The 14,596-nt window shown below is 38.4% G+C and overlaps 2 protein-coding genes across 11 annotated transcripts in view; one reads left to right on the forward strand and one right to left on the reverse strand.

Moving 5' to 3' along the window:
• The window catches only part of RhoGEF2 (Rho guanine nucleotide exchange factor 2), a 141,256-nt gene extending 137,924 nt beyond the window's left edge, over positions 1-3,332 (forward strand). For 9 of the 10 annotated variants that reach the window (XM_087360928.1, XM_087360929.1, XM_087360931.1 and 6 more), the window contains one exon: positions 1,163-3,332. In XM_087360928.1, coding sequence (XP_087217054.1) covers positions 1,163-1,300 — 138 coding nt within the window. In that variant the 3' untranslated portion in view covers positions 1,301-3,332. The remainder of the gene's footprint in view (positions 1-1,162) is intronic. The other variant, XM_087360935.1, reaches the window with a different exon arrangement.
• Positions 2,078-11,891, reverse strand: LOC110828139 (odorant receptor 4). The gene is made up of 7 exons (XM_022060541.2): positions 11,525-11,891; positions 9,895-10,171; positions 7,723-7,928; positions 7,101-7,200; positions 6,418-6,522; positions 6,178-6,333; positions 2,078-3,791 (listed from the first exon to the last, which is right to left on the reverse strand). Exons 1-7 carry the CDS (start codon positions 11,794-11,796, stop codon positions 3,711-3,713), a joined length of 1,197 nt encoding a protein of 398 aa, XP_021916233.2. The 5' UTR covers positions 11,797-11,891; the 3' UTR covers positions 2,078-3,710.
• Between the last annotated feature and the right edge of the window lie 2,705 nt (positions 11,892-14,596).

Here is a 14,596-nt window from a genome sequence, read left to right on the forward strand (position 1 = left end):
AATAATTGCTGTACGTAAACCATTTTTTCAGCTTTGTATCTCATTTTGTAATTTGGCTGAACATGAGTGCACTCTAGGATATTGAATCTGCCGTGCATTGGAGAGGAGAAGGTAATGTTGATCGCCTACCAAGGGCCGAGGCACGTATGAATCCCTCAGAGTGAAGTGCGATATCGTTTGCCTACCTCTTTGAGGATTGCAGTTTGCTATGTATTTTTTTTATGAAGGCATGGTACTTTGCACGTTTTCTGTGTCTCGTGGTAGTAACATCGAGACCGAAAGGAAGATTTTTTAAATCATTATGGTAAAAGAAATTCCCTTGTATAGTCTTAGATTTAAATTTAGTCATGAATGTACATTTGTAGTTTAATTGTAACCTAACCCAACCCTCAAGCTTTTCCAACACAAGATGAATGTCTTTTCCTGTGGGAGATTTGAGAATTTGACATGAATCAAGTAGAAGGTACACTGAAGTGTGTGGCAGGTGGGTTGCTTAGGTGTGTCCGAGTGTGTGTTTGGCGTAAGTTGTGTGAAATATGGTTTTATTATTTACGACCATGTGCATGTGCCTCTGTGTCAAGATGTTTGGAAGCAAGTAATTATTGTGTGCGATATGACAACAGGAAGATCCTGAACATACTTTCATATTGCTCTCAAATTATGTAAGAATTAGAAGGATCTGAAGTTTTCATCGGGCCTCGGTCCAGAAGTACGTCATCAGTAAGAAGTTCTGGAACGCCATAATTCTAATCATTTGTAAATTCCTTGTATTTGTCTGTACGTGATTTCTCTCGGGTTTCCTTTAATTACATTTACTTACACTGGATCTCAAAAGTAAAGGTACCTTATTTGAAGAAAAAGTTTAATTACCTAATTATAAATCTCGTCTTATTAAAGATGCCAGGTCTAGACAAATAGCCTTTTTAAGGACTATCATAAAGTTATTTCCTTTTTTTTTAAACCATCGATAAAGAAATTTGGGAAACAGTGATTTATGATGATGGCTGTCTTTTGATTTATATCAGTGCCTTCTAGATCTGTTACTGGTCGGACAAGCCGCAATCCTGCTGACTTGTAGAGTCTTGAAAAATGTATTTTTTATTTATTCAGATGCTCCCTTTTATATGAAATAAAATGGCAGAGGTAAATGTGTTGCTTTCAGGTGTTTGTTGATGCTCTGTCCGGTGAAGCAGAGATCCAGCTGGAAGCTGAATCTGAGTTAATGACCAAAGCAGCTGAGGATTTGGAGGCAGTTACCAATGATTCACTGACAGGGGAGTCCAAGGTTGATGACATTTGAAGAGGTGGCCCGTGGTCGATGGGTCATCTGCTCTTCCCTCACGTCAGTTTGGAATGGGGCACGATGTCCTGTTGCGTTGGTTAGAAATGCAACGGTTCTCTCTATCTCTGCCTTCCCACTTAGCAGGTCGAGTGCTAGTCGAATGTCACGCAGCGTTTGTCAAAGGGACACAAAAGTTTTGATATTTCTGAAAGTGCGTGCTGTCACGTCCTTTGCGTAATGAAGACTTTGCAGGGGAATCGGAGACATGGCATATGAATTAGGATGTGATACTCCAGTAAAATAAATTGCAAGTCATATCCTTGTTTGGAAGAGTACTTTTCAAGGAGCATATATAAAATTAGTTTCATGCGTTCGTCCTGTGACGTTGTGAATATATTACACTGAGTCGCTATAAAATGTAAATCTTCACTTCTGTGCAGGCATAGTTTTTTAATGTCAAATATTTTCGAATTACAGAAAAAAAAATGTATGAAATGAACCTGCTGTACCAAATTAGAAGCGGAATTCTTTTTTAATCTCTGTCTAGCTTGTTTCTTTTCTATTCAGACTTTCTTCCGTGGAATTTCTGTTGAAAATTGTTTTTTATTGGCTAAGAGGGAAAAAAATCTTATACAAGAATGCGTGAATGAATCATAGTGCAGAAGCTTAATGTGTTAAATGGAGAAGGTTTTCCCACTCGTCTAAAATGCCTTTAATTAGTGCCTAGCGGGATAGCGAGAAGACTTACTCGGTGTCGTACTCTGTGTCTGCAAAGTGCAGCGCGCCATAGTGTGCGTTATAGAAATGTTTTGCTGCTAACCTGTGCCGCAGGCCAAGTTCCACAAGATCCCACGCATTGCGATGTGATGGCTTCTGAAACACATTGAATATTACCAGTCGCTGTTTAATATTTTATTTTTCGTTAAGATGTGTCATTATGTACTGCAACGTGTCGTGTAAAAGTACAGAACATGCCAATCAAGTTTTTTATTTCAAAGGTTTTTGGAAGAGAGAAAAAAATATATTTTTTATTCATATTTTCAAAGAAGTTGATTTGGGTTACACAAATTGTGTCGATATTCAAATATAACGTGGAATGTGTTCTGGAATCATGGGTTAGCGTGTTTGTCATTATGGTCACCCCCATTTGAGCTAGTTAACGATAGATAGAAACTTAAAGAAATAAGAATGCAGTTTAATATCCGTCTTTGCCATCGGCCTAGTAAAATATAATTTTTTTTTATACATGCGCTATTTTCTCAAAGACTTTGGTGAATATATGTGTGTCCATAGCATTTATTAAATGTTCTGCCTCTCTTTGATAAAAGCATGTTGGCATCTTCTGCTTTCTATTCTAAAAAGCTGGGTATGTAATTTATTATCGTGTATCGTGCTAGTTGTTCATGTAAATCTGATAACTGAACTGTGTAAAAAAAAAGAAAGTGCGATGGCATAATTTTAGTTCACATAAATTTTCAGTTTGTTCATGTAATGCAGAAACCAATATTACTTGCAGTCATTTCGTAGGACGGAGGTACGTTAAAAAATATAAACACCACAGTTATAATAAATATGCTATGTGAAATGATTAGAACATCAGTGAAAGTGGGTTTTTATTCCTAGTAGCAATGTTCAAATACATTAATTAGCATATTATTTCCAAATGATCTCCAGTTTTGGAGAATGTATAAAATGCTGTGCTATCCATATTATTATGTAACATAGAGTGGAATATGTAAACTTCTTTTGGGCAGCAGATTGGCCGGACTGACGGCGTCCTCGTTCAAGCACCTGCTCTTACTGTTACCGGGGCGACAGAATAACATTGTACATGGTATTTTAACTGATGATTATAGTAATAACATGTGTTAACATCTAAATATTAATAAGACAGATGCCTCACAAAGCCAAACAAAACTCCCATAATCAACCAAAATATAACTTGCATTATTAAGTATACAGGAAAGAATAAATACATTCATAATTGTACAATACATTCTATGAAAAAAATGTATATAGAACTGAAATAAATAAATATAAGTGATACACACGGAGTAGTTATGTTACTCTGCGTTTATATCCAAACCTTATCTTCTCTTAAGCCCTTTGCAGAGTTGACCCATGTTCCTAGGCGTTTGCAGTATGTAATAAGCTTATATACAGTGTGTTAATAAATTTTTAACATAATTAGGTTAATTTAAAAAATACGAAAAAATTCTGTGGGCCATATTCTTGGTTTTTTAACAATGAAAGCCTCGCTGTCCATTGAAGCAGATTACATAAACACAGCATATACATGGAAAATGCTACATAATTTAATTTGGAAGTATCTATGTGAGCTTAAAGGAATGCAGAGGTGTGTGTCTCACTGACATACTGCATGAAGAAAGAAGCATAACCTAGAATGCATTGTTTCAAGCGTGTAGTTTTATTTTTCATGTGTTGTGCCATCATTTCTGTATTTCATTTGCAGAAGGAACATGAAGAAAGATACCGACTGATTCATCATCTGTGAACACAAACATTACAATGTTACTCCATATTCACAATAGGTTGATTTTGCGGTGATCTGTTGCTGTGGGAATATAAATCAATTTATTTCCATTTAAGTTTAACTTTTAGTGTTTAATTGAATTGTATAATGTCTGGAAAACAATACGAGAAAAAATCAAGTGTTTACAGTTGTTGCCGTTGTGGAGGTAATCCATATTCATGAATTAATAAAGCCATCAACAAATATGATAGAATAAATCTACATTTCTAGAAAGAACTCTTAGTCGACTTAATGAAATACTTATTACAATATCTTGATTAATTGGACTGAATTTATTTTTGATTGGAGTACAAAGGGTTTTTGTAGGTTATGTTTTGTTAGGCGATTGCTGTGGCCGGTCAATGGTCACAATCAACAGTTACAAATTCATTAACAATCTTTACATAGAATTTTCAAGCAGTTGTGAGTTGTATGTTGGAAGCACTGTTTTGTATGATGGATGCCATTCGGGGTTTGTTACTCATGCCTTTAAATTGTCTAAAAAGATAACCCAATTACGCTTCATTTTTTTAATTATGTGTTTGATAACTACTCCAACATGAACCGTGATAGAGGGTCGGGTCCTCCAGGTTGGGGGTTTGTGCGGTTAAGTTGGTAACCTCCACGTTAAAAATGAATTACTCGAAACTTCACAGAAGAACGAGTGAAGTAGGAAAAGGCTTTAGCCTAATCCCTGAAGTGAAGAAGAAATTTTGTCCGTCAGAGGTAGACTTTTGTGGGAATTTATCGGTAAATTTGAGGGCTAGATAGGGACTTTTCTTATGGTGTGACGCCATGCCGGCAGTTCCGAAAGAATGGCGAATTTGGGTGAGGTGTTTAAGGTTGGTGACGAAGATTTTATGTGATTTACAAAATAATACGAATGGAGGTAGTGGTGAAATAGTTATTGTGTTGACAGCAGTGATGGATGTGTATATACAAACAAGAGCCACTCCGATGGTGACTGTAATAATGTATCTTATAGTGACATGAAGACGTTCCGGTAAGTGGATGGGCTACAGTCGGTAAAGAGCTGCCAGGGTTTCCGTCAAACTGCTTATCGTGGCATACAAGTAAGTGTGAATGATATTCTTATTTTGATTTACAGGGTGTGATTTATTCTTAAACATCAGGCTTGGCGATCAGAGGAACTTTTATGTCGGATATAGTGAACTGAATTTTTTATTTATCTCAATCTTAAAGTGCACATACATGTTGCTGTCTGAACACGTGCTGATGACTTCTTGTGTGTGTTATTCTCCGTTGTAAAACCGTAGTTCGGTTTAGGTTTCACTGCCCAGTTTGTCTTTTTGTTACTTGAAACATTTGGGTATCTGACATGACCTGTTCTTGGAATCCCACACCATCGGTATGACTAAGGAATATATCTCTTGCATGACAGGGGTTGGTAATAGCACATATTTTCAGCTTGGAGACGAGTGTGCCGAACCGTGCCTTATTAGTTTGGTTTATCGTGCGCTGATAACTGCTCCTTGTATTATCTACGTTAGTCACAAGTTACATGCGTTTCTTAAGGGGAGGTTTGTATTGAATCTAATGAATGCCAAAAACAATTAACTGAAGAGTGTGGGTTTTCGTGTCTCCGTTGTTCCTAAGTTATACAAGTGTTATGAGGCCTAATGGAACGAACACGGAAGAATTTCGATAACATTCTAGAAGAAACAATGTACCAGGAGATTGAAAAATCATAAGTTCCCTTTTGAAGATCTCAAGGACGATGAATTTGTAATGAATGGGCTTTGCTAACGAAATCCTATGTTTAGGTGCAGACTGCTGATCAAAACGCCTTCAACGGATGTAAATAGTTGCGAGAGGTAGATTTTCATACGACGAATAAGAAATCTTTCCACACCGACAACGTTGTTAACACTTGCATCGCAGAGAATAAGGCGCTAGTAGTGTATGTAATTATATGTTGTTTGTTACGTGATTTTAACGGGTGAAACGCTGTTCGACTGCATTTGTACTTATCTGTTAGCCTGTGCTACATTCACAAAACGTGTTCTCGTAAGGAGCTCCGAAATATTTATCCTAGTAGTGACAAAGCTGAAAATGCTGCCATGCTGTGTACACACGGAACATCCCGTGGCCATTTCACCAGGAGATCTTTCCACTTTGCATTAAAAACCTTGGACATCGTGTATTTCAGGAAAGTAACCTTCGCGGCTGATGAAGGAGTTCTGTGTTTTAATTCTAATTGCGGTAATGCGGTTATTGTTAATCGGCCGACTAGAATATCGGATAATAATATTAGCCAGAATCAAAGCTGTGTTTATCTTTTCGCTTCTGTGGATGATAAGTGCACGTGTTCCTTATACAACCATACTTAAAATAACCGTACGTTCATCATGGTGGTGTTGGAAACGGGAACAAATTTCCCGGCTGTGAGTGTGAACTCCTTTTGAGCTGTTGCAATGACGAAGGCCAGGCAGCGCTGGAAATATACAGGAGTACCAACCCAGTCGCATCCCCAAGCCGAATCGCCCACACTCTCCGCCTGCAACATTTGAAATCGAATTTATTCTCTTGAATGCTCGTTCACATGAACTTCAGTTTTACTGGTAAGAAGACGTGAACTTACCTGCGCGGTCAACTCAGTTCCCAGCCTGCAGAATATGAACACACTCAGCAGCAGAGCGAAATAGGCTATGACGGCTTGTATTACGTCTGCAGGGTGGCCCCAGCTCTGAAAATAAGAATATACGGACGAATTGGTATAAATGACACTTTTAATTTTATATACAGAGGCCTGACATTTATTTGATAATATTTCAGATTCTTCCACTCTGTCTAAAAATCTGAAGATTATGTTCTTTTCGAACCAAAGACTAATTTTACCTGTTGTTTTCTATGGGTGCGAATTTTGGTGTCTCTTTATAACTGAATAACAACTTTGGGTAGATTTAATAACAGATTCTTGGGGAGAATATTTTGATTTGAAGAGGATGAAATATTTGGAGACAAAGAAATTGCACAGTGAACTCTTTACCAGATGTGAAAAAGTGATCGCTTTGAGGACGAACAGATTGGCGGTGCTTGTTGCACGCATGAGTCGATAACAGATTGAAGCAAAATTTGGTTGGAAACACTAAATGGGGGTAAATAGTTCGGGAAATGCGGACGTAGAGAGAAGAATGTTATTAAATTTGGCCTTGAGAATAGTGTGACAATGTCGGCCCTTCTCATTTAGTTCCACCTTATAACGCTGTCGGTCGACGTTGCTATTGCGTTCAGATGTTGGCAGTTACGAAAAGAGTACTGTACCATGACTCCGGAGAAGGCCATGCAGCATAATGTAATTAGTAAGATGAGGAACAGGCCACAAAAGCAGGGATGAAACACGTCCTCAATTTCCTGCATGAACCTGTGGAAGAGACACGAACAGATTGTACGAAGCAATAGAGTAGATTTTTCTGATGTATTTTCTGTTCTTCAGTTATAACTCAAAATGAGAAGGGGGCATTTATTCTGTATGTGACAGATTTACGACGCACAAGATCTGCTTCGATTCAATTAAGAAAAATTTCTGATTTCCGTATTAGCCGTCGACGTTATTCGTTTCTTATTTAGAAATGATTTGAAAAATTTCGATCTGTTTACTCTAGACTGGGCTAGGGGCTGGCAGGGCAGACCATCTGTCGGACACGAGGTCGTAAGAGAAGTTCTGGTCTGTGTAATTCCATACTTTTCAGTGGATGTAGATCGTTGCTTGTACAAGAATAAAAACCAGAAACTGTCGATACAGATGCAGTAGAAGGTTTGGGTATTAAATGAGTCCAAGGACCCCAATTTTTTGCGTTACTTTTAGAAACTTACTTCCACCATCAGACACGTGATGTTAAGTTTTCTCAGACATTTATAAGTGGGGGTAATTCCAGATGCTCACCTTTTTATCTCCTGGTGATGACGTATGCAGGCATTGAGCTGATCCTGCATGCGACTGAACGTTCCCTCGTGCTCTGAGGTCTCCTGTTTGATGTCCAGGAGAGCTGCCCTCAGCTTCTCCAGCTGACTGCACGCCACACACACCATCACGCCATATAGACACGTGAAGGTCATCAATGTGGTTATAATCGCAAGTGAGCCAAATATCTGCGCGCGATAACAGTAACGTATGGGTGTGAAACTTGGTTTATTCTGCACCAAGGCCTGATAATGCATGAGAACGAGGTGATGAGGGGAACATCTAGGCTTAACAGGGACAAAGCAACCGAATGATGGAGAAATTAGCGTAATGACATTTAATGGTTACCGAATTTTGAGATATTACTAACTTTTTTCCTGCAGCCTGATATTAGGACACAGGGAAATCAGTCATAAAATGACTGCAGTGTCGAGAAAGACTTGTGGTAAAATTAGAAGGGGTAGAATAAATTATTAAACCACTTTTAATTTGTTGAATTTCAAATTCATAAACATTTGACTGTAAGACTTTACAGAAACTCATTATTAAGCTTTCTGTGATGTGATTTCATTTCTGATGATTCTCTACAGTTGCTGTTAGTTGTCCTGCAAAACCCTCGAAACATTTTTTGTTTGTTTTGGCAAAATATACAAGTTTATACTTTATTATTTTCATTTTCAGTTCAAGCAAAATGCATTTGAGTCCCGAATGTGGGCCGCGCTTACCTCGGAATGCAAAATGATCTTCTGCAGACATTTATTACAGAAGTGAAGGTTTCCCAAAAATTGCGTGCCGAACATGGGGGGGGGGGGTCACTCATTGGATCATTTGAGTGATAAATGTATCGGCATTGGTCGAAAACTCAACTGTTAAAATCTATTTCCGTTATTATTCTGACCTTGTGACCCCCATTCTCTTGGACCCACAAATTACACTTATTTTCCTCTAAAGTAACACGTGTTAAATTGCAGTATTTTTGAAACGACTGCTTTCATAGAGGCGTTTGGAGTTGTACAATTAGAAGTCACTTCTACATACTGGTTTTTTCAGCTCCAGCTGAGAACGTGGACTCAGCCATCACTTCGTGCTTCCTCGTGGAGATGTTTGTTACGTGTTTCGTTTTACATGCGAATAGGTTCCCAGGTTTTGGTCGGCGATGACTTCTCTAACATTTTACCCGGATTCTGTGACGGATTTGCACGGAAGCGATTGAAAATTATTGGTGTTTGGTTTTGGAACAGTCGTCAGCGATATTTTAAACGACTTCCATTTATATCCTAACTTTACAACCCACGTTGTCTTAATCAATTCTTTAAATAATGTAATTTTATACCACAGTGCTTCTAATTCTGTGATAGCACAGATGACCAGGCAATCGATTTCTGATTGAGGCTTAATTCCTTAATGTTCCCGTTCGACTTTTTTTAACAAAGAGTTGCCGGAACAAAATATTTTATTGAAATATCAATTACCATAAATAAATTTTAAAACCCCTTTTAAGCGACATTTATGTCGTTTTCACACATAAAAAATTGTTCGTCCACCATGTTGGTTTTCGTGACTGTATGAAATTAAGAATTACGTGTTTTCGATAACGCACAATGATAAGTTTGGTCGAAATCCGTTCAGCGATTCTGGAACTGAAACATGGTGATGGACAGACAGGAACAGACCTTTGTTCCTTTGGTCCGTGCAAAGAACACACAAAACAAGAGAGTGAATTAATAAAATAAAGAATTACAACAATTCTACTCCACAAAATCGCCATCAAACTGCATAATTTATGTTAACTGGTGGACGGAGTCTCAGGAATATAAGCGGAAGGGCATTACAACCAAGATGTTTTAAGTAGAAGATGAACACGCAACGCAAACAGAAGGCAATTAATTTCTATCTCATGCAGTTAATACGGACAGACGTTTTCAGGACGACAACGGATGCCCAGATGTAACAATGAACTAACAACAATTAAAACTTTTACAGATCCTGAACAAATTCGATTTACTTACACACGGAATTACTGCATTACATGTTAAGTAAATTGTGTCTAGCAGTAACAATGGCTGTGAAAATGTTTATACAACATAATAACAGAACTAGTATTAGTGATTTATGAACATTTCTAGTTTTTAACAAATCAGAAGTAATCGTTACCTCTGAGATATTCGTTATTTGCAAGACCAGCATTGACGAGTTGTCAAATGGGTGCCACGTTTCAAACATCAGGAAGTAATGTTTCGCTCTGATTATAATTGTGCTGGTTATGTGATATCCGTTGATAAAAATTATTGCACACAGCATGTATCTCTGAATTCGAGTGATCAGTCCAGCCATTGTTAAAACTTTCGTATCGGGGTCGGTTTCTGGTTGGTCCTCCCATCTGAAGGATTCCGTGAGAGCAAACAGGCCCTCAAAAGCAGATTTACGAATCCTGAAAAAACAAATATGTAAGTTCTCTCTGATATATTATACGGCACACAGTCATTATGATAAGAGAGTTGTTCAGTGTCCCTCTGAATTACTTTGAGCAGAGCCACGCTGACAAATGCACTCGAGTTTTCCAAACGCTTTCTTTGCAATTCATTGCTACCTCATTGGCCTTGGCCTTGGCCTTGGCGTTTGCTGACTGCAGATCGCGGTCAATTGTTACGAAATTAATGACGCGGGCGGTAATCGCAATTTATTTTATATCGTTTACTGTTGAACATTCCGTGCATTTAGAACATTTTTAAACCAAGTTGTGAATCTTCGTGTTGCAACATCATGCAACAATCATTTCGAGCGATTTGCCTGAGAAAAGTCTCATTTCCAGTTCGTGTCAATTAGCGATGCTTTTACACCAAAACGAACAATACATAAACAGGCCGGAAATATGAGTGAAGATACGAGGTTCTCGCGCCTGTGAGATACCAGCGTTTCGGAGATACATATTTGTTCCATCTTCATTGCTAGTTTCAAATGGGGACGGTATGTTTCTTAAAACACTGGTGTCTGCGTACAAGTGAACACGGCGTTTCTACTAAGAGAATAAAAATATTAACTAACATTAGTATTTTAGCGATGTATCAGCTGCTGGGATTCTGTAGCGTCAAATGGTAGCATGTCTAGCGCATAATGACTTTGAAAGGGACTGCAAGAAAGCGGTCGTGGCCAAATTTAAGTTATTATCTCGACGTACCTATGGAGGGACTGAACAAAAGTACGGAAAACTTAGGATAACCTGGCCGTGTTCTGGGTTGTAGCGCCGTGTATTCTGGGACAAGTTTACCGACGTTTCATAGGTATTTGTTGGGTCCATCGTCAGGGCCACGACTCAAAAATCTCTGAAACGTTGGTAAAGTCCTACCAGACTACAAGGCGAAACAACCCAGAAGTCAGCCATCTTCGGACTCACCGCCTTGAAAATCTCAGATCCTACTCGGTTGATCTTTGTAATGGTGAAGTGCAGTGTTTTCTTCGCGGTACGGACTGAATTATATTAAATGTTACTTAGACGAGCTTCGGCTTCAAAGGGTCACACTGGCGTTTGACATTGCCTGAATGCGGTTACATTTGTTTAAGACACAAAGAACACGTCTCACGAAAAAGATGGCTGTCTTCTGGGTTGATGCCCTGATGATGGAAGCAGTAACCACCTCTGAAACTTCGGTAAACGCCCACCAGACTACAAGGCGCTACAACCCAGAAATCAGCCATCTTCGGACTCACCGCAATGGGAATCACAAATCCAAATATCATAATCCTGTCACCATAAACCACCTAACTGATACTGGATTCTGATTACCTGAGGTACAGGTGCATCCACATTACGACAGTTGTCCCCAGAAAGAAACGGATCTTCACAATGCCATTATCCAAATCTTTGCTTGTGATGAAATCCATGGTAAATTCCAGGTACAGGTTGTACATGCAGATGGAAAACACCGTGTTGTACAAGGAGCGATAGCATGAGGACGTCTTCCTGTTCACAGGGATTCCTACTAATCGCAAGAAGAAAAACAGAAGACTAAAACGTCTTTCGGTGATGTCTCCTGCGTTCAAAGTGGAGTTCTCCATCGTGACGTATTGATTCCAGCAGTACGTCTTCTTCTCCTTGTTCGTACTGTCACTGTCACGAAGACTGTCAGATGGGATACAAGGCTTCTCTCCCGTCTTTGTTTCGTTACACTCTGACTCAATTGAGTATTTTTCTGTGCTCCAAAGCGCAGGGATTGTTAAAATATTAATGAAATTCGAAGTTCGTTAATAACGATTCGTCCCTTCGTTGACTTAATCACAAAACTGTTGAAGTCTCTTAATTTTCCAGCTCTAACTACCAATTTCGTGAAAATTCAAAGACGCTCTTGTAGTTTGCTTAATTAAATATCATCAATATTAAATGGAAACAACTTTTAAGTTTAATTTATACTAAGGAGACATGAACTTTCAGGTGAGTTCCAGAAGTCCGAATGTTTGACGAATTAAAATTATATTTCTTGTAGCGACATATTTCTGTCACGCACTTCATTCATTGTTCCGATCACGAATTATTTAATTTCTTTTAATTGGATTTGTTGTATTTAATAACAGATAGATCTCAGTCCCTGAGAAATGTTTACTTTACTTTTCCTCAGGGCCAGCAAAGCCATAAAATCCACTTTGAGAAAATGTTTTATACGTAATTTAAATGTGTGCCTTCATTATTTCCATTTAATGTTAATTGACTCGGCTTGTTTGTTACGTATCCAGCTGTAATCTGCAAGCAAATTTCGGTCCCTTATGGTCTTGTAACTTTGTTAGTCTTACTGCAAGAGGACTGTTCTTCTTCAGACACTACCAGCAGACTTTCTGCTGTGTTAATGCGTTGAAATCATATGAGTATAGATTTCCGGTGAGCTAGTCATCTTTCTATACGTATCGTCGATTGTCACAGGATAGAAATTATTGCTCCCATGTCTAGTATGTTCACCGGGACTCGATCCCAGGACAGTTGTTTTCGGGATGTGCCCTTCAGAATTTCAATCTCCTCGCCGAAACAACCGATTCTGTTCTTTACGCCGTTCTTCTGTCGTTCTCAGATTTGAGGATACAAAACCACCGTCTCCGGGTATCGAACGCTGGACACTTTCTCGGACATTTGACATTTCTGTGTGCTCATCCTGGTCTTAAGGAATAATTATGCCAGTTTAGGTTCAAGTCGGATTATCCGTTCTCGAGCTAACACACACAATTTCATTGTTATGCACAAAATAATTGTTTTTCTGTGACGAAGTATTGTAACCTGAAATGCACATAAATAATGTTGTTAGTTAGAAGGATTAAAGGTCTCCATTTGCGGTGATTGTGAAGATGGCAGAATATTTGCTTTCAGAGGTCATAATCCTGATGATGGAGACAGCAAGAACCTCTGAAACATCGGTAAACTTCTACTGGACGACTGCTATAGAGACATGTGGGTCAGATTGTGGTCTTGAATAGAAGGGCGAAGACCCCCGCATTATTTATGGTTGGCTGGAGGGGATGGTAGACAAAGTGATAATTGGTATCACAACAAGCAATTGGTTTGCAATTATTGCCAAGTGTATTTTCTTTGCTTAATGGAAACACCGTAGTGTTTTGTCGCTTTCAGTGAGATTGGTTGAATCTCTGCTTCTCCTGGAACATCATTTGCAATCCAAAGAGTGGCTAATTCAGATAGGCGTTCACACGTGGAAATCCTTAATCCATTTGAGCCTTGAAAAGTTCCTTACAGCGGATGTGGTTGACTTCAACATGTCTTTCTTTTTTGTAGGAAAAAACTTGTAAAGTAAAGAATAGCAACAATTCACTGAATCCCTAACATTCGATATCGGAGTCTTCCCAGAAAGACAAGACCTTCTTCTCATCTTGTCTTTGTTTAAAAATTATTTTGTTTGGTTTCTAATGGTTGATACCTCGGAAGAACCGGAGGTGATATAACGTGTTTAAATAAGCTTAGTTTCCTGAACGTTTTGTCAGTGTTTCCGTAATGAAACGCACTCACTTTCATCTTATAATCTCAGATGAAGAAGGGTTAATAGTTCCTTATTTCCTTCTTTTGCCACACTCACCATCTTCATTTAATGCAGGGTGATCTCTGATAAATTATGTCGTTCAAGCAGAAAGCTGTGAAAAGAATTTCAAATTTGGTCGAACTTCGCTTGTTCCATTAATAAGAGCCACAAATTCGAACAGTACAGTCAGTGACATTTTAAATTTGAGAATTTTTTTTGTAACTGATTCGCGGTCCCCCACGTTTTCAGAATTATCACAAGTCGCGAAGATTTCAGTTGCTCGACATATGTCGTCCACCGGATTTAATTTTTTTTTGACGGATGCATCAGTGAAAAAGTTTTTTCGCTCAAAATCGTCTGTCTGAGATTTCCCGTTATGACCTTCTGGGTTAGGCAACATGTAGACTTCTATATATTTACGGCCAAACCGATTAGACGTATCGCCTCCATTTTTAGGGTTGAAGTGAGTTGTGCGTATTTATTTGTTTTAACGACACTTCCAATATGCATCATCAATCTACACAATGCGGAAGGAAAAATTCATAGAGACCCTGAGGAAAATCTCGAAAGTCTTCGGTCAGTTTATCAGGTCTCTGTAGGATTTGAAGAAAACGTTCTAGCCACTTGACTGAAATTTCTTCCGGCTTACGAAAGTCGTGTGTAAAAATAATTTAGATTTCTGTCATTTATGAATTGTTACTTATGTTTGCTAGTTTTGAGACTAGGAGGTTTGAAGTAAATCAGTTAACAAAACAGATTCAAATAGAAAAGAATTATTTATAAAACATTTAATGTAATTCACTTTACTTTACTGTGCAGAATTTATGAAACTCAACTTATCCATT

Source organism: Zootermopsis nevadensis, unplaced genomic scaffold (genome assembly GCF_977971745.1).
Source record: "Zootermopsis nevadensis isolate Lab colony 2312 unplaced genomic scaffold, Znev_1.0 Znev_ptg000050l, whole genome shotgun sequence".
NCBI lineage: Eukaryota > Metazoa > Arthropoda > Insecta > Blattodea > Termopsidae > Zootermopsis > Zootermopsis nevadensis.